The 20,125-nt window shown below is 43.1% G+C and overlaps 1 protein-coding gene across 5 annotated transcripts in view; it reads left to right on the forward strand.

Moving 5' to 3' along the window:
* TRAPPC10 (trafficking protein particle complex 10) overlaps positions 1-20,125 on the forward strand; it is a 100,818-nt gene that overhangs the window by 34,458 nt on the left and 46,235 nt on the right. For all 5 annotated transcript variants that reach the window (XM_032629970.1, XM_032629969.1, XM_032629966.1 and 2 more), the window contains exon 4: positions 16,084-16,280. In XM_032629970.1, coding sequence (XP_032485861.1) covers positions 16,084-16,280 — 197 coding nt within the window. The remainder of the gene's footprint in view (positions 1-16,083; positions 16,281-20,125) is intronic.

The following is a 20,125-nucleotide window of genomic DNA, read 5'->3' on the forward strand; positions in this document are numbered from 1 at the left end:
GGGTTGATACTGATGCCTCTGATTTTAGCCTCTAACCCCACAGGGCTCTTTCGTGCCTTACCCTGTTCCGTGTTTATATCTGCCCTGGCTCTGACACATCAACACATTCACTCACCTGCTCAGCCCTGCAGTATGCATAGCATAGTTTCAGAATTGCTACACCTGTACTACAGCCAGAAACAAACCTGCTATGAAGAGTGCAGAGTTTGTTTGCAGTTCATGCTTTCCCTAGACTGACAGTCCACATTCGTACCTGGTCGGGCTGGTCCTCTCTCAGGGGTCATTCTCTTCAGTGTTTGCCTAGTTGCTCTGGCATGTTTATTTTTCCACATGGATTTTAGTATCAAATTACTTTTCTAAGTATTTTACTTTTTAGTTGCTATTGTCAACGGGGTTTTCTCTCCCATTATATCTTGTAGTTGGTTATTTTTTTTTGTATATGAAGACATTGATTTTTTTCATGTTAACCTTGCTGAATTCTTTTATTGTTTGAGTTAGTTTTATCATTGGTTCTCTAGGCCCCAAAGTCTGGGGTTTTCCAGATATTCTATCTTGTCACCTGCAGAGAGTCTTATTTCTTCCTTTTCAATTCTTATGCCTCATACTGCTTTTCCTGTTGTAAGACATTGTCTAGTAGTAGTGGAGACAGTGGGTATCTTCTCCTTGTTCCTGACTTCAGTGGGGATGCCTGTGGTGTCTCCCCGCAGTAGTGCGCTGGCTATGGGAATAAGGTCAACTTGAGTGAGTGTGTGAAGGAACTTCCATCTGTTCCTATTTTCTCGAGGGTTTTTATTAGGAATACACTGTTGAATCCTGTTAAAGCCTTTCTCATACCTGGTGGAGATAATCATATGATTTTTCCCACTTATATCTACTAATTTGTTGAATTACATGAATGGGTTTCTAATTATTGAACCATACTTGCATTCCTGGTATATTCCACTTGGTCAGAGTATTATTTTCTTAATGTGGTATTGGCGTCTGTTCACATTATATAGGAATTTTTGCATGTATCAATATATTCACAAGTGATTGGTCTATAACTTTTTTTTCTGCTGTGTTTATCAGGTTTAGGTATCAATGTTATACTTGCTTCATAAAAATAACTTGGAAGTTTTTGTTTGTTTTCTACATCTGAAACAATTTACGTAGCACTAGTACTATCTGGTCTCTAGGGTTTGCTAGAGTTCTCCTGAGAAACCATCTGGACCTGGTACTTTCTTGTGGAATAGTTCCTTGATCACTTTCTGTGTCCCTTCCATGGAAATTGATCTGTTTCAGCCATTTGTCAATTTTGATAAACTATATTTTTCTTAGAAATTATACATTTCAGTTTAAAAATTTCTTTTCATTGAGGTGTATGAAGTAGTCTTTTTTCAACTTTCAAAATATGCTCTGGGGCTTCCCTGGTGGCGCAGTGGTTGAGAGTCCGCCTGCCGATGCGGGGACACGGGTTCGTGCCCCGGTCCGGGAAGATCCCACATGCCGCGGAGCGGCTGGGCCCGTGAGCCATGGCCGCTGAGCCTGTGCGTCCGGAGCCTGTGCTCCGCAACGGGAGAGGCCACAACAGTGAGAGGCCCGTGTACTGCCAAAAAAAAAAAAAAAAAAAAAAGCTCTGTGTCAATAGTTACTTCCCCATTGTTATTTCTTATTTTGTATATTTGTGTTTTCTTCCTTTCTTCCTTGATTAAATTAGTTGTTTCTTTTTCCCCCAGAGAAACAGGAGTTTTATTTATTAATCTGATATACTATTAGCATGTTTTCTATCTCATTAATTTCTGCTTCCATTTTTATTATTTCCTTCCTTTTGTTTTCTTATAGTTTACTTTGTTCTTTTCCTAGTTTTTTAAAGTTGGGAATGCATTTATTTTCATTCTAAAATTTTTTAGTGATATAGGTCTTTAAAGATGTAAATTTAAATATATTCCCGTGTTCTGTTACTATTTTTCAGAAATTCTCTATTTTCTGTGTGTATCGCCCCTTACACTCAATAGTTTAACAGAAAGTTTTTTAATCTCCAGAAGGAAGTTTAAAAATTTTTTCACGTTAACATTTCTAATTTTATTGCATTGTGATTAGAGTGATGTTTTTAATATCTTCTGCTATTAGGAAAATGTTTTTTCTTTGTGACCTAATAAAGTCTTCGTGGATGTTCCATGTGTGTTTGAGCATGTATTTTCTTTGTTCTTCTTTTTTTTTTTTTTTTTTTTTTTTTTATGGTGTGTTAGTTTCTGATTTATAACAAAGTGAATCAGCTATACATATACATGTGCTCCCATGTGTCTTCCCTCTTGCGTCTCCCTCCCTCCCACTCTCCCCCTCCCACCCCTCCAGGCTGTCCCAAAGCCCCGAGCTTATATCCCTGTGCCTTGCGGCTGCTTCCCCCTAGCTATCTACCTTACTACGTTTGTTAGTGTGTATATGTCCATGACTCTCGCCCTGTCAAAACTCACCCTTCCCCCTCCCCATATCCTCAAGTCCGTTCTCCAGTAGGTCTGCGCCTCTATTCCTGTCTTATCCCTAGGTTCTTCATGACATTTTTTCCCCTTAAATTCCATATATATGTGTTAGCATATGGTATTTGTCTTTGTCTTTCTGACTTACTTCACTCTGTATGACAGACTCTAGGTCTATCCATCTCATTACAAATATCTCAATTTCATTTCTTTTTAAGGCTGAGTAATATTCCATTGTGTATATGTGCCACATCTTCTTTATCCATTCGTCTGATGATGGGCGCTTAGGTTCTTTCCATCTCCGGGCTATTGTAAATAGAGCTGCAATGAACATTTTGGTACATGACTCTTTTTGAATTTTGGTTTTCTCAGGGTATATGCCCAGTAGTGGGATTGCTGGGTCATATGGTAATTCTATTTGTAGTTTTTTAAGGAACCTCCATACTGTTCTCCATAGTGGCTGAACCAATTCACATTCCCACCAGCAGTGCAAGAGTGTCCCCTTTTCTCCACACCCTCTCCAGCATTTATTGTTTCTAGATTTTTTGATGATGGCCATTCTGACTGATGTGAGATGATATCTCATTGTAGTTTTGATTTGCATTTCTCTAATGATTAATGATGTTGAGCATTCTTTCATGTGTTTGTTGGCATTCTGTATATCTTCTTTGGAGAAATGTCTGTTTAGGTCTTCTGCCCATTTTTGGATGGGGTTGTTTGTTTTTTTGTTATTGAGCTGCATGAGCTGCTTGTAAATTTTGGAGATTAATCCTTTGTCAGTTGCTTCATTTGCAAATGTTTTCTCCCATTCTGAGGGTTGTCTTTTGGTCTTGATTATGATTTCCTTTGCTGTGCAAAAGCTTTGAAGTTTCATTAGGTCCCATTTGTTTATTTTTGTTTTTATTTCCATTACTCTAGGAGGTGGGTCAGAAAGGATCTTGCTGTGATTTATGTCATAGAGTGTTCTTCCTATGTTTTCCTCTAAGAGTTTGATAGTTTCTGGCCTTACATTTAGGTCTTTAATCCATTTTGAGCTTATTTTTGTGTATGGTGTTAGGGAGTGATCTAATCTCATACTTTTACATGTACCTGTCCAGTTTTCCCAGCACCATTTATTGAAGAGGCTGTCCTTTCTCCACTGTACATTCCTGCCTCCTTTATCAAAGATAAGGTGTCCATATGTGCGTGGGTTTATCTCTGGGCTTTCTATCCTGTTCCACTGATCTATCTTTCTGTTTTTGTGCCAGTACCATACTGTCTTGATTACTGTTGCTTTGTAGTATAGTCTGAAGTCAGGGAGCCTGATTCCTCCAGCTCCTTTTTTCGTTCTCAAGATTGCTTTGGCTATTCGGGGTCTTTTGTGTTTCCATACAAATTGCGAAATTTTTTGTTCTAGTTCTGTGAAAAATGCCAGTGGTAGTTTGATAGGGATTGCATTGAATCTGTAGATTGCTTTGGGTAGTAGAGTCATTTTCACAATGTTGATTCTTCCCATCCAAGAACATGGTATATCTCTCCATCTATTTGTATCATCTTTAATTTCTTTCATCAGTGTCTTATAATTTTCTGCATACAGGTCTTTCGTATCCTTAGGTAGGTTTATTCCTAGATATTTTATTCTTTTTGTTGCAATGGTAAATGGGAGTGTTTTCTTGATTTCACTTTCAGATTTTTCATCATTAGTATATAGGAATGCCAGAGATTTCTGTGCATTAATTTTGTATCCTGCTACTTTACCAAATTCATTGATTAGCTCTAGTAGTTTTCTGGTAGCATCTTTAGGATTCTCTATGTATAGTATCATGTCATCTGCAAACAGTGACAGCTTTACTTCTTCTTTTCCGATGTGGATTCCTTTTATTTCCTTTTCTTCTCTGATTGCTGTGGCTAAAACTTCCAAAACTATGTTGAATAAGAGTGGTGAGAGTGGGCAACCTTGTCTTGTTCCTGATCTTAGTGGAAATGCTTTCACTTTTTCACCATTGAGGATGATGTTTGCTGTGGGCTTGTCATATATGGCCTTTATTATGTTGAGGAAAGTTCCCTCTATGCCTACTTTCTGGAGGGTTTTTATCATAAATGGGTGTTGAATTTTGTCAAAAGCTTTCTCTGCATCTATTGAGATGATCATATGGTTTTTCTCCTTCAATTTGTTAATATGGTTTATCACATTGATAGATTTGCGTATATTGAAGAATCCTTGCATTCCTGGAATAAACCCCACTTGATCATGGTGTATGATCCTTTTAATGTGCTGTTGGATTCTGTTTGCTAGTATTTTGTTGAGGATTTTTGCATCTATGTTCATCAGTGATATTGGCCTGTAGTTTTCTTTCTTTGTGACATCCTTGTCTGGTTTTGGTATCAAGGTGATGGTGGCCTCGTAGAAGGAATTTGGGAGTGTTCCTCCCTCTGCTATATTTTGGAAGAGTTCGAGAAGGATAGGTGTTAGCTCTTCTCTAAACGTTTGATAGAATTCACCTGTGAAGCCATCTGGTCCTGGGCTTTTGTTTGTTGGAAGATTTTTAATCACAGTTTCAATTTCAGTGCTTGTGATTGGTCTGTTCATATTTTCTATTTCTTCCTGATTCAGTCTTGGCAGGTTGTGCATTTCTAAGAATTTGTCCATTTCTTCCAGATTGTCCATTTTATTGGCATAGAGTTGCTTGTAGTAATCTCTCATGATTTTTTTTATTTCTGCAGTGTCAGTTGTTATTTCTCCTTTCTCATTTCTAATTCTATTGATTTGAGTCTTCTCCCTTTTTTTCTTGATGAGTCTGGCTAGTGGTTTATCTATTTTGTTTATCTTCTCAAAGAACCAGCTTTTAGTTTTATTGATCTTTGCTATCGTTTCCTTCATTTCTTTTTCATTTATTTCTGATCTGATATTTATGATTTCTTTCTTTCTGCTAGCTTTGGGGCTTTTTTGTTCTTCTTTCTCTTAATTGCTTGAGGTGGAAGGTTAGGTTGTTTATTCGAGATGTTTCCTGCTTCTTAAGGTGGGCTTGTATTGCTATAAACTTCCCCCTTAGAACTGCTTTTGCTGCATCCCATAGGTTTTGGGTCGTTGTGTCTCCATTGTCATTTGTTTCTAGGTATTTTTTGATTTCCTCTTTGATTTCTTCAGTGATCACTTCATTATTAAGTAGTGTATTGTTTAGCCTCCATGTGTTTGTATATTTTACAGAACTTTTCCTGTAATTGATATCTAGTCTCATGGCGTTGTGGTCAGAAAAGATACTTGATACAATTTCAATTTTCTTAAATTTACCAAGGCTTGATTTGTGACCCAAGATATGATCTATCCTGGAGAATGTTCCATGAGCACTTGAGAAAAATGTGTATTCTGTTGTTTTTGGATGGAGTGTCCTATAAATATCAATTAAGTCCATCTTGTTTAATGTATCATTTAAAGCTTGTGTTTCCTTATTTATTTTCATTTTGGATGATCTGTCCATGGGTGAAAGTGGGGTGTTAAAGTCCCCTACTATGAATGTGTTACTGTCAATTTCCCCTTTTATGGCTGTTAGTATTTGCCTTACGTATTGAGGTGCTCCTATGTTGTGTGCATAAATATTTACAATTGTTATATCTTCTTCTTGGATCGATCCCTTGATCATTATGTAGTGTCCTTCTTTATCCCTTTTAATAGTCCTTATTTTAAAGTCTATTTTGTCTGATATGAGAATTGCTACTCCAGCTTTCTTTTGGTTTCCATTTGCATGGAATATCTTTTTCCATCCCCTTACTTTCAGTCTGTATGTGTCTCTAGGTCTGAGGTGGGTCTCTTGTAGACAGCATATATAAGGGTCTTGTTTTTGTATCCATTCAGCCAATCTGTGTCTTTTGGTGGGAGCATTTAGTCCATTTACATTTAAGGTAATTATCGTATGTTCCTATTCCCATTTTCTATATTGTTTTGGGTTCGTTATTATAGGTCGTTTCCTTCTTTTGCATTTCTTATCTAGAGAAGTTCCTTTAGCATTTGTTGTAAAGCTGGTTTGGTGGTGCTGAACTCTCTCAGCTTTTGCTTGTCTGTAAAGATTTTAATTTCTCCATCAAATGTGAATGAGATCCTTGCTGGGTAGAGCAGTCTTGGTTGCAGGTTTTTCTCCTTCATCACTTTCAGTATGTCCTGCCACTCCCTTCTGGCTTGTAGGGTTTCTGCTGAGAGATCAGCTGTTAACCTTATGGGGATTCCCTTGTGTGTTATTTGTTGTTTTTCCCTTGCTGCTTTTAATATGCTTTCTTTGTATTTAATTTTTGATAGTTTGATTAATATGTGTCTTGGCGTATTTCTCCTTGTATTTATCCTGTATGGGACTCTCTGTGCTTCCTGGACTTGATTAACTATTTCCTTTCCCATATTAGGGAAGTTTTCAACTATAATCTCTTCAAATATTTTCTCAGTCCCTTTCTTTTTCTCTTCTTCTTCTGGAACCCCTATAATTCGAATGTTGGTGCGTTTAATGTTGTCCCAGAGCTCTCTGAGACTGTCCTCAGTTCTTTTCATTCTTTTTTCTTTATTCTGCTCTGCAGTAGTTATTTCCACTACTTTATCTTCCAGGTCACTTATCCGTTCTTCTGCCTCAGTTATTCTGCTATTGATCCTATCTAGAGTACTTTTAATTTCATTTATTGCGTTGTTCATCGTTGCTTGTTTCATCTTTAGTTCTTGTAGGTCCTTGTTAACTGTTTCTTGCATTTTGTCCATTCTACTTCCAAGATTTCGGATCATCCTTACTATCATTATTCTGAATTCTTTTTCAGGTAGATTGCCTATTTCCTCTTCATTTGTTAGGTCTGGTGGGTTTTTATCTTGCTCCTTCATCTGCTATGTGTTTTTCTGTCTTCTCATTTTGCTTATCTTACTGTGTTTGGGGTCTCCTTTTTCAGGCTGCACTTTCGTAGTTCCCGTTGTTTTTGATGTCTGTCTCCAGTGGCTAAGGTTGTTTCAGTGGGTTGTGTAGGCTTCCTGGTGGAGGGGACTAGTGCCTGTGTTGTGCTGGATGAGGCTGGATCTTGTCTCTCTAGTGGGCAGGTTCACGTCTGGTGGTGTGTTTTGGGGTGTCTGTGGCCTTGTTATGATTTTAGGCAGCCTCTCTGCTAATGGGTGGGGTTGTGTTCCTGTTTTGCTAGTTGTTTGGCATAGGTTGTCCAGCACTGTGGCTTGCTGGTCGTTGAGTGAAGCTGGGTGCTGGTGTTAAGATGGAGGTCTCTGGGAGATTTCCACCGTTTAATATTATGTGGAGCTGGGAGGTCTCTTGTTGATCAGTGTCCTGAAGTTGGCTCTCCTACCTCAGAGGCAGAGCCCTGCCTCCTGGGCTGGAGCACCAAGAGCCTTTCATCCACACGGCTCAGAATAAAAGGGAGGAAAAGTAGAGAGAATTATTAGAAGTATGAGGAAAGAAAGAAGGAAAGGAGGAAAGGAAGGAAGGAAGAAAGAAGCAAAGAAGGAAAGAAAGGAGGGAGGGAGGGAGGAAGGAAGGAAGGAAGGAGGGAAAGAAGGAGAAAATGTAGAGAGAATTAGTAGAAGTATGAGGAAAGAAAGAGGGAAAGGAGGAAAGGAAGAAAGGAAGAAAGAAGCAAAGAAGGAAAGAAAGGAGGGAGGGAGGGAGGAAGGAAGGAAAGAAGGAGGGAAAGAAGTAGAAAATGTAGAGAGAATTAGTAGAAGTTTGAGGAAAGAGAGAAGGAAAGGAGGAAAGGAAGGAAGGAAGAAAGAAGCAAAGAAGGAAAGAAAGGAGGGAGGGAGGAAGGAAGGAAGGTAGGAGGGAAAGAAGGAGAAAATGTAGAGAGAATTAGTAGAAGTATGAGGAAAGAAAGAAGGAAAGGAGGAAAGGAAGGAAGGAAGAAAGAAGCAAAGAAGGAAAGAAAGGGAGGGAGGGGAGAAGGAAGGAAGGAAGGAGGGAAAGAAGGAGAAAATGTAGAGAGAATTAGTAGAAGTTTGAGGAAAGAAAGAAGGAAAGGAGGAAAGGAAGGAAGGAAGAAAGAAGCAAAGAAGGAAAGAAAGGAGGGAGGGAGGGAGGAAGGAAGGAAGGTAGGAGGGAAAGAAGGAGAAAATGTAGAGAGAATTAGTAGAAGTATGAGGAAAGAAAGAAGGAAAGGAGGAAAGGAAGGAAGGAAGAAAGAAGCAAAGAAGGAAAGAAAGGGAGGGAGGGGAGAAGGAAGGAAGGAAGGAGGGAAAGAAGGAGAAAATGTAGAGAGAATTAGTAGAAGTTTGAGGAAAGAAAGAAGGAAAGGAGGAAAGGAGGAAAGGAAGGAAGGAAGAAAGAAGCAAAGAAGGAAAGAAAGGAGGGAGGGAGGGAGGGAGGAAGGGAGGAAGGAAGGAGGGAAAGAAGGAAAAAAGACAGAAAGAAGATACAGTAAAAATAAAATAAAGTATAGTTATTGTACTAAAAAATATTTAGAAAGAAAGAAAGAAAAAAAAAAGAACAGATGGAACCCTAGGACAAATGTTGGAAACAAAGCTATACAGAGAAAATCTTACACAGAAGCATACACATACGTGTTCACAAAGAGAGGCAAAGGGGGAAAAATCATAAATCCTGCTCCCAGAGACCACCTCCTCAACCTGGGGTGATTCGCTGTCTAAAGGAGGGAAGGAAGGAAGGAAAGAAAGAAAGAACGAAGGTATAGTACAATAAAGTTATTACAATTAAAATTAATTATTAAGAAAAAAAAATTTTTTTTTAAAAGAAACCATGGACGGATAGAGCCCTAGGACAAATGTTGGAAGCAAAGCTATACAGAGAAAATCTTACACAGAAGCATACACATACGTGTTCACAAAGAGAGGTAAAGGGGGAAAAATCATAAATCCTGCTCCCAGAGACCACCTTCTCAACCTGGGGTGATTCGCTGTCTAAAAGAGGGAAGGAAGGAAGGAAAGAAAGAAAGAAAGAACGAAGGTAAAGTACAATAAAGTTATTACAATTAAAATTAATTATTAAGAAAAAAAAAATTTTTTTTTTTAAAAACCATAGACGGATAGAGCCCTAGGACAAATGTTGGAAGCAAAGCTATACAGAGAAAATCTTACACAGAAGCATACACATACACGTTCACAAAGAGAGGCAAAGGGGGAAAAATCATAAATCCTGCTCCCAGAGACCACCTCCTCAATTTGGGGTGATTTGTTGTCTAAAGGAGGGAAGGAAGGAAGGAAAGAAAGAAAGAAAGAACGAAGGTAAAGTACAATAACGTTATTACAATTAAAATTAATTATTAAGAAAAAAAAATTTTTTTTTAAAAAAAACCATGGACGGATAGAGCCCTAGGACAACTGTTGGGAGCAAAGCTATACAGAGAAAATCTTACACAGAAGCATACACATACACGTTCACAAAGAGAGGCAAAGGGGGAAAAATCATAAATCCTGCTCCCAGAGACCACCTCCTCAATTTGGGGTGATTTGTTGTCTAAAGGAGGGAAGGAGGGAAGGAAAGAAAGAAAGAAAGAACAAAGGTAAAGTTCAATAAAGTTATTACAATTAAAATTAATTATTAAAAAAAAAATTTTTTTTTTTTTTTAAAAAAAAAAACCATGGACGGATAGAGCCCTAGGACAAATGGTGGAAGCAAGAGTATACAGACAAGATCTCACACAGAAGCATACACGCACACATTCACAAAAAGAGGAAAAGGGAAAAAAATCACATCTCGCTCCTAAATTCCCCCTCTTCAATTTGGGATCACTCCCTGTCTATTCAGGTATTCCACAATGCAGGGCACATCAGGTTGATTGTGGAGCTTCAATCCGCCGCCTCCGCGGCTGCCGGGAGAGACCTCCCCCTCTCCTCCCTGCTCTCACAGCTCACAGGAGCTCAGCTTTGTACCCGGCCCTGCCCCTGCGCGCAGATCGCTGGAGGGCGTCTGTTTTTTGCTCAGACAGGACGGGGTTAAAGGAGCCGCTGATTCGGGAGCTCCGGCTCACTCAGGCCGGGGGTTGGGGGATGGGGGAAGGCGGGGCACTGCGTGCGGGGCGGGCCTGCGGCGGCAGAGGCAGCGTGACGCTGCGGCAGAGGCCGGCGTGACGCTGCACCAGCCTGAGACCCGCCGTGCGTACTCCCGGGGAAGCTGTCCCTGGATCCCGGGAACCTGGCAATGGCGGCCTGCACAGGCTCCGCGGAAGAGGGACGCGGAGAGTGACCTGTGCTCGCACACAGCCCCCCTGGTGGCGGCAGCAGCAGCCCCAGCGTCTCCCGCCCGTCTCGGGGGCTCGCGCCCTCAGCCGCGGCTCGCGCCCGTCTCTGGGGTTCGCGCTTTTAGCCGCGGCTCGCGCCCGTCTCTGGAGTTCCTTTAAGCAGCGCTCTTAAACCCCTCTCCTCGCGCACCAGGAAACAAAGAGGGAAGAAAAAGTCTCTTCATCTTCTTTGTTCTTAGATTGTGATATTAAATATGTACCCATAAGAGCTTGTACTGATTATGTTGTTGGGGTCATTTATATTTTGTTTTGTCCACTTGTCTATCTTTAACTGACAGTGGTATGTTAAAGTCTTCTATTACTAGAATGTTTCTATTTCTCCTGCATCTTCTGTAGTTCTGTTTTATATAGGTAGTTGATGTATTATTTAGTGCATAAATATTAATAGCTATTATAATCTTTATGGAGTGAAATATGTCATCAAAAACATGGTTTCTGAGTAGTGTTTCATGTTTAGGAAGGCCTTGTCTATCTGAAGATAATAACTGATTTTCTCCTATGTTTTCTTTTAATATTTTTATAATTGTGTTTTATATTTGGATCTGTATAGCTTCAAGTTATTTTTGTATATGATAGGAGCAATGTGGGTTCAGTGTCTAATTTGTTGTCTAAATGGGGAGCAACTTGACCTAATATCATTTCATAATAGTCTACCTTTTCCCCACTTACTGAAAATGTCAACTTTAATTAATTAATTTTTATTTATTTATTTATATTTTTTGGCTGCATTGGGTCTTTGTTGCTGCACGCAGGCTTTCTCTACTTGTGGTGAACAGGGGCTGCTCTTCATTGCGTTGCACTGGCTTCTCATTGTGGTGGCTTCTTGTGTGGAGCACGGGCTCTAGGCACGCTGGCTCAGTAGTTGTGGCACACGGGCTTAATTGCCCTGCTGATGTGAGATCTTCCCAGACCAGGGATCAAACCCATGTCCCCTGCATTGGCAGGCAGATTCTTTTTTTTTTTTTGCGGTACGCGGGCCTCTCACTGCCGCGGCTTCCCCCGTTGCGGAGCACAGGCTCCGGACGCGCAGGCTCAGCGGCCATGGCTCACGGGCCCAGCCGCTCTGCGGCATGTGGGATCTTCCCGGACCAGGGCACGAACCCGTGTCCCCGTATCGGCAGACGGACTCTCAACCACTGCGCCACCAGGGAAGCCCCTGGCAGGCAGGTTCTTAACCACTGCACCACCAGGGAAGTCCCATCACCTTTATTTTAAAGCAGTATCCTTTATGCACAATATTCTGGGCCATCAGTCCTATTGATCATTGTCTGTTCTATGCCTGGACCAGACTTTTAATTACATTTTTATAATATGTATTGATATCTGTTCTTTTAAAATAAATCTCTTGGCTAGCATGCATTTTCTCTTTCATATGAATTTTAGAATCCGATTGTTAGGTGTACAGATTTCATTTTCCAAAAACGTCTGTACCAGTATCTCCCATCCCACGTGTTCTTCTCTGCACGGCAGTGACATTCCTGCCATGAGAGCCTGGGTCTGTGTTTCCTCCAGTTGCATCTGGGTGGGTCTGACTGGCAGAAGGGAAGCTATGACTATTGAGACTGTCCTAAAAGGGAATATATCTTTTGCTGCGTCCTCTTGGGGTGCTTGCTGTCAGATCCCAGCCACCATTCTCAGAGGAAGTCAGTGCCCCTGTGGGAAGGCCATTTGGAGGTGTGCACTCCCAGCCCCAGCAGATGCTGTCAGCAAGCTAGCGTCCATCAGCAGGCCTGTCATTGCCTTCTCTCTCCCAGCCTTCCAGTGCCACAGCTGACACCATGTGGGGCAGACGAGCTGTCCACCAGATCTCCAGGGTGCAGGTCTGTGAGCAAATCTTCTGGACCACTGCGTATTGTAGTGGTTCGTTACAAAGCCATAGGTGACTGGAACAGTGACTGAAAAGAAAAACACAAAAGACTGAGGTGTTTTGATTGGGATTGTCTTGGAAAAGTTACACGTTCATCTGAGAAGAATTTTAATGATCATGAATCTTCTCCTCCGGGAACCTGGTTTGTTTCTCCATTCTTTATGGCTTTTTTATGTTTTCGTAACGTGTCATAATGTTTTTCATGAAAGTCTTGCATTTTTTTGCTAGGTGTAGTTTCTGTGGGCATTATGGATGATGGTGTTTTGTTTTCCTTAAACTTGTTTTCTAGTAGGGAGCCTGTGGGGTTTTTTTGTTTTGTTTTTGTTTTGTTTTTGGTTTTGGTTTTTTGTGGTACATGGGCCTCTCACTGCTGTGGCCTCTCCCGTTGCGGAGCACAGGCTCAGCGGCCATGGCTCACAGGCCCAGCCGCTCTGCGGCATGTGGGATCCTCCCGGACCGGGGCACGAACCTGTGTCCCCTGCATCGGCAGGCGGACTCTCAACCACTGCGCCACCAGGTAAGCCCTTTTGTTTTGTTTTATTGATAGTTTTTTTTTTTTTTTTTTTTTTTTTTTTTTTTTTTTTTTGCTGTACGCGGGCCTCTCACTGTCGTGGCCTCTCCCCTTGCGGAGCACAGGCTCCGGATGCGCAGGCCCAGCCGCTCCGCGGCATGTGGGATCTTCCCAGACCGGGGCACGAACCCGTGTCCCCTGCATCGGCAGGAGGACTCTCAACCACTGAGCCACCAGGGAAGCCCTTATTGATAGTTTTTAAAAATTTTAATTACTTAATTTTTTTGGCCGGGTTAGGTATTTGTTGCTGCGCGCAAACTTTCTCTAGTTGCGGGAGCGGGGGCTACTCTTCGTTGCGGTGCGCGGGCTTCAGTAGTTGTGGCACACAGGCTCAGTAGTTGCGGCTTATGTGGGCTCTAGAGCGCAGGCTCAGTAGTTGTGGCGCATGGGCTTAGTTGCTCCGTGGCATGTGGGATCTTCCCGGACCAGGGCTCAAACCTGTGTCCCCTGCATTGGCAGGCAGATTCTTAACCACTGCGCCACCTGGGAAGTTCCTATTGATAGTTTTGATTACCGTCTGTTAAGAAAATTTTTTGGAGCAAGTTGACAATGTTTAGGAGTTTAGATTTAAAAGTAAAACTCTTTGTTATGTTATTCCACTAGCTGCTTTATGGTTTATAGCAGCAGTCCCCAACCTTTTTGGCACTAGGGACCGGTTTTGTTGAAGACAGTTTTTCCAAGGACTGGGGGTGGGGTGGGGGGATAGTTCAGGTGGTGATGTGAGTGATGGGGAGCTGCAGACAAAGCTTCGCTCCCTCGCCCGTCGCTCACCTCCTGCTGTGTGGCCCGGTTCTTAACAGGCGCGGACCGGTACCAGTCCTTGGCCCGGGGGGTTGGGCAACTCTGGTTTATAGAATACACTGTAAGTTACACCTCTTTCCTTCAAGTCATATTATACTACTTGAGACATAGTTCCTTCCCTTTCCATACTTGTAACTCCCTTCTCCGGCTTGGAGAAGCCAGGCACTCATTATCCTCCCTATGTTTGCTTATTGGAATCATTGCTGCCTGTGACCCTTCTCCTGTCACTGCTGTCCTGCTGCCCTGTGGCGTGGGTGCCCCGCCGCTCTGGGGCTGACGCTCTGCTGGATCACCCCTCCCCACCTCATGTGACCCATGACCCCCCTCGGAGGCCCTGTTTGCCCTGCTTGTCCTGGGACACCCCAAGCCAGCCCCCAGTCCTTCGTCATCTGTGCTGTGATGCCCTCCTCACCTGGCTTGACTCTTGTGCCGAGGCAGCTGCTCCCCACTAGGACCCTCTCGTCCCTCTTCCTTCCCTGTGATGGCGTCTTCCGCTCTTGGCTGTGGTTTCCTGAGAGACCCTTAACCTCAGTGGCTCAGCTTGGGTTCCTCTTCTGCGAAGTCAGTCTTTTTAGGAATGTTTGCTGTTTGCTCACCGTCGTGAGTGATGGACTGGGTTCTGTCCTCCCGATTCCGCCAGAACTTTGGGGGACTCTGTCCAGCCGGCCGCTCAGCGAGGCCTCTTCCCGAGAGTCCCCGCAAGCTGCCCCAGAATGTCCCCAGGAGAGGGGCTGGTGTCCCCTTGGGGTGCGGCCACCTCTCCTCAGTGTGGATTCTGGTGAAGGGTGCCCTGAACTGGCCCCGGGACGACCTTGGAGCTTGTCAGGGCTCCTCACCGCCCCTTGTCCGCCCCGCGATTTGTGTCTGCGCCTTGATTTTAAAGCTGCCGGGCTCTGTGGCTGCAGCCCCCTGGCCTTTTGGTTTCACTTTCCAGGCGTCACGCATCTGGGTTTCAACAGACACCAGCATTGTAAAATCTAAGCTTCCAGTTCGAAGCACTGCCATTGTATGGCAAATATGCAGTATATGTGTATGTTACTGTCGGATGTTAATTCACAGAAATGAGATTTTTGCAGGATGGTTTTCCTTTTAATTTTTAACCCAGAGATCTTTTTCAGATTGTACTTATTTCAAATTTAAACTGAGGACATAGCAGTTTAAAAATTTTTAAGTACTGCCTTTTGGAACTTTTCACTTATTAATTAAACGAAAGGAGGGACTTGATACAGAATTTGAGATTTAACTTATTCATGGATCAATCACGAGTGTTACTCGAGAGAGACTAAAAAATCCAGAGAAAATATAAGCAGGATAGTAAGGAATCTTTCTATTAAAAGAGGGGAAAGCATATATTTAGACAGTAGCTGTTAATTATAGTTTCCAAAGGTTTTTAAGTGCCTGATATTGAAATGAGTTAAGCATCTTGGTTTTTCCACTCTGAATCTGCTTAGTGGATTTATGGAGCGTAACGTCAGTTGTAAATAGAGTTACAAAGCAAGGAAGACTTCTGTTTCCCTGCTTCTCCCTGGGAGAGAACTGAGGCTCGCCTCGTTGGTGTTCGCGCAGGCGGGGTGCGCTCTTTAGCAGGCTGGTGTGTGGTGCTCTGAGTCAGGAGCAGCTTTGATTTTTAGGCCCAGGCCGGCTCCCCTATCGATCCATGTGAATGAGAACAACTTTCAAAAGCCCTAGAGTGTCCTCTTTACTCGGGTTCGCCTCTGAAGCTGCCTTGCCCCTGACGTGGCCTGCACGTGGCACTGAGGTTAGAGTGGTTCTGGGGGCTCCACAGCCACTCGCCTCTCCCATCAAGGCGGGGCTGTGACCGTGTTGGGACCCTGTGGTGCTTGGGCCCATGGCCTCTGGCCCTGCAGACCTGGGTTTTAAAGTCCCAACTTAGTTAGCAGACTGTGTCGCTGTGGGCAGCTTGCTCGGCCCTTGCCTCTCCACCTCTTCCTCTGTAACGCCGGAAGACCTCCCCTCGGCGTCCCTGGTCTTGGGGACAGCGCACACCTGGGGTGTGGTGCTGAGCCTGCCCAGAGTGCCAGCAGCCGGGACCAGCGCCGGGCTTTCCGTGCAGCGTCCCCATCCCGGAGCAGGAAAGCACGCTGTCTTCTGTTATTGGACACATTTGCCGTATACACTAAAGGATATTAATTAACCTGCTTTCACAGTGAATTATTTATTTTCAGGATACTGAAGTGTATAAAGCTACAGTAAAAGACGACCTCACCAAGTGGCAGAATGTTCTCAAAGCTCATAGCTCTGTGGACTGGTTAATAGTGGTAGTTGAAAATGATGCCAAGAAAAGAAACAAAACCAACATCCTGCCCCGGACCTCTATTGTGGACAAAATAAGAAACGATTTCTGTAATAAACAGAGTGACAGGTAAGTGTATGCTTCATTTTACCTCTTTGGGCTGATGTCTGGATGCTACAGTTTACTGGCTTCCGGGTGGTAGTAAATATTTGCTGTGTGAGCACCTGTCTGATGCCTGACACTTGAGCATGTGATGGGTGCTGAGGAGAAGACTAGGTCCCTCTCCTCGTGGAGTTCCTGGCCGGCTGGTGAGAAGCTCTGAACAGTCATCTGCAACGGGTTACCTGGCCGGGAGGCCCCGAGGCCTGGTGACCGTGGGAGAGACCACAGTGGGTCCCCTTGGAAGGCCGGAGATGAGTGTTAACACAGGAAGGGCTCTGAGAAGTCTGCAGCCTGTGTACAGCAGGGCTCCTTGGGCGTTTCTTGGTGCTGGGACCCTGTGTTTTGTTTACCTTAACACCTAGTAAGAGTTCCTTAAGACAGAAGTTATAAAATGCTGGTTTAGTCTTCTTCAGAAACTCTAAAAGGGAACCTGAGACTTTGATGGCTACTTCAGCACCTGGACTTACTTTCCCCTTTTGCTCAGCCGTGTCTGCGCCCTGTTCTCTCCTGCTGGTAGCTCACTTCCTGTCTCTTCGGTGAGTCCATGCCTAGCTGTGCCGGCCAGTGCATCTCAACACCTGGACAGTTTTAGTCTGTATCTGGTAGTTTAGCACTTGAGGTGCTGGGGATGCGGTGGTGAGCCTCGTCCCTGCTCTGATACTGCGTGGTCTAGTGGCAGAGGTGGGCATTACTTCACACCCAAGTCATCACACTTGTGGTCACCGCAGTGGCAAATGCTCAGACAGAAGGTTCCAGAGTGCAGCAAGAGCTGGGAGTAGGGGAGCTGGCCTGCTCTGGGGGCTAAGAAATGAAGGACATGCAAGGAGTTAAGGGAAGAGATCCTGGGTGTGTGCGGCCAGGAGTCCCAACCAGACCCTGCCACGTGGCTGCCACTTGACCGCATCCTGTGTCAGGTCCACCTGATGAGCTGACAGTTCTTCGGGGAGGGAGCCATGTGTGGGCTTCCTTTCTGTGTTCCACACAACGCTGGGTACACAGTAATGTGCAGACTTGCTGTATTTAAAGTTTGAATTAGATGGTTGAGCTTACACTTTATCTTAGGGAAATCTCACTCAATCTGGACTTCTGGGGATTTTTTTCTGTGGTCTGTTATTCATACATTAGTTATCTCAAAGGAATCAGTTTAGCATTCTGCTAGGTGCTCCATTACTGAGTGTCCTTTTCTTCTCTGTGGTTAGGTGTACTAACATTTTTGTTCTGAAAGAAGAGTGGACGGCCGTAAGGCCTGTAGGGAAGGGAGCAGCTTTACCATCTGAGGGGAAGTGGGCCGCAGGGAATGCTGAGATGGGGGGAGCCCAAAGTCAAACCCGAATGGCCTCTGAGTGGTGTTTTTTTGTTTTGTTTTATTTTGTTTTGTTTTGTTTTTTAATTAATTAACTTATTTATCTTTTGGCTGCATTGGGTCTTCATAGCTGCACGCGGGCTTTCTCTAGTTGTGGCGAGCAGGGGCTACTCTTTGTCGCAGTGTGCGGGCTTCTCATTGCGGTGGCTTCTCTTGTTGCGGAGCACGGGCTTCTAGGTGTGTGGGCTCAGTAGTTGTGGCGCAGGGGCTTAGTTGCTCCGTGGCATGTGGAATCTTCCCAGACCATGGCTCGAACCCATGTCCCCCGCATTGGCAGGAAGATTCTTAACCACTGCACCACCAGGGAAGTCCTTGAGTGGTTTTTAATATAACAAAAGAAATCATATTTGTTTGGGATTTTGTTAAGTAAATAAATTGGTACTGATGGGGTGTGTTAGTCTAAACTTACGGAAAGTTCAAATTGTGTAATAATTTTTTTGAAGTGCTTATTGATTATTTTTGTCTACGTTATAATTTTATCTAATTTCCAAAAGTATGTTTCTGCTAGGCCCATTTAAAACTAACTTGCTTTTAATGACTATTCTTTATACGAAAAATTTAACTTACTAAACTTTTTAACATTTCATCTTCAATATTTAGAGATGCCTTCTAACATTTTGATTTTCATGAATTTGCAAAGCCACCTTTGACAAGTCTGTACTTAAAAGTATAGATTTCACTTAATACAGAATGTTTTCTTTGAACAGTAAATGTATTTCTACACTATTATTGTTAGTTAGTATATAGTAGTCCATAGTATTAATGCACTATAAGTTATTTATACAGTCCTCTGCTGGACTTATAAGTTATTGCTTACTTATTATTATAAAATTATAAACATCATTCTAGCTCAGATGTTACCTACATCCTTAATTATTTCCTTAGGATAACTCCCTAAAAGGAAAATTGCTTGGTGAAAGTTTTTGTGCATTTTCAGGCTTTTGCTAAGTGTTGCTGAAGCAGAGGGTCGTGTGTTAATTGTCTGTGCCAGCAGCGTCCCCATGACTGGTGGAGACCCCGGCCTGGAGCTCCTTGCCATGCAGCCGCGTGCCATGTGGACGCTGCTCTACTCCAGATTAGACCCCACTAGGCCTGACTTGAGGAGCTGTTTTGGGTTCTCCCTTTCTCAGTTAACTACGCTCGATGTGAATTTCTGAAGCATAGTTTGTTGTATTAATAAGAGAAGAATAAGATGTAGTAGAAACAGTAAATGTTGAAGGGCATAATAGGGGATAGAGAGTGTAATGAGTATATTGTCTGATTGGTAAGCACCAGGTCACTGAAGGAAAGCATCGTTTTGGTGATTGGTGTTTGTGTCAGTTTCCTTTTTCATCTACCCCTTGTAGGTACAGAGAACTCTGTGTCTGGTCAGGAATAAACAGGGATTATAATCCTTGAGAACGCCTTAAGGAGAAACTACTGAGCTGATAGACCCTCGCAGCTCATATAGTGAATAAATACATGTGAGTCCTTTGAGGGAGGGGGCTTAGGAGTGAGCTGACTGGACCCCTTTATCTTATAGGGGAAGAAACAGAATCTAATGGGGATGGAATGACTGGATTAAAGCCGGCCACCGACTTAAAAATTTTCTTCTTGGTACTGATTACTCACCTGGTGGACCACCTAGATAGACTATGGCTGTTTCACCTTTTGTCCACTGATTTATAATCCATAGCTTTAGTCCTCCCTCCAAGAGGTATGATGGAGCTCAGTTTCATTCTAATGAAAATTAGAATCTGTTCATTTTGCTACTTGCTGGTAGTTCAGGTAAAGTATTTACAGAGGAAGAATGTTGAAACTCATAGCATCAATATTTAAAAGTTACTTCTGAGTTCAGATTTATTCATCTTTCGGAATTATTGTTATCAAGGATAAAGAAAGTTACCTTTTCCAGTCTCTCGGATGAATGTGCTGCCTTTTCCAAATCCATTGGAGACACTTGTAATTTTATGCCTTTGATATTTTTACACCATGCATACAGAGTCTTTTTGTAGTGAAATTGTATTATACCTACAAGTCAAGCAATATCTTTCTAAGCCTTTATTTATCAAGTATTTATTAACGCTGCTCTCGAGGCGCTCACAGTCTGGTGGGAGAAACAGACCAGCAAAGAGAGGAGGCGTTTCCAGGGCGCACTGACTGCTGTGGTCGTGGAAGTGAGGGTGTGTCAGCTGAGCTAGGCTGCGCGGGGAAGGTGCTGGGTAAAAAGATGGGAGAGCATGAGAAGCTGAGTGGGCTTGAGCTGGAGATAGTAGGAACAAAGCTGGACAGCTGGGTTGGTCCGTGTTGTCATGGGCCTCGTGTGCCATGTGAAAGCATCTAAATTTTAGTCTGTCAGTTGCAAGGAACCAAAAGGTTTTTGAAGGGGGCAGGGCAAATGGGGTTTGGGAACTGAGTGAGATACGATCAGCTTATTTTCCAGAGAGCCCTGGGGACAGGATCTAAGACT

This window comes from Phocoena sinus, chromosome 4 (genome assembly GCF_008692025.1).
Source record: "Phocoena sinus isolate mPhoSin1 chromosome 4, mPhoSin1.pri, whole genome shotgun sequence".
NCBI lineage: Eukaryota > Metazoa > Chordata > Mammalia > Artiodactyla > Phocoenidae > Phocoena > Phocoena sinus.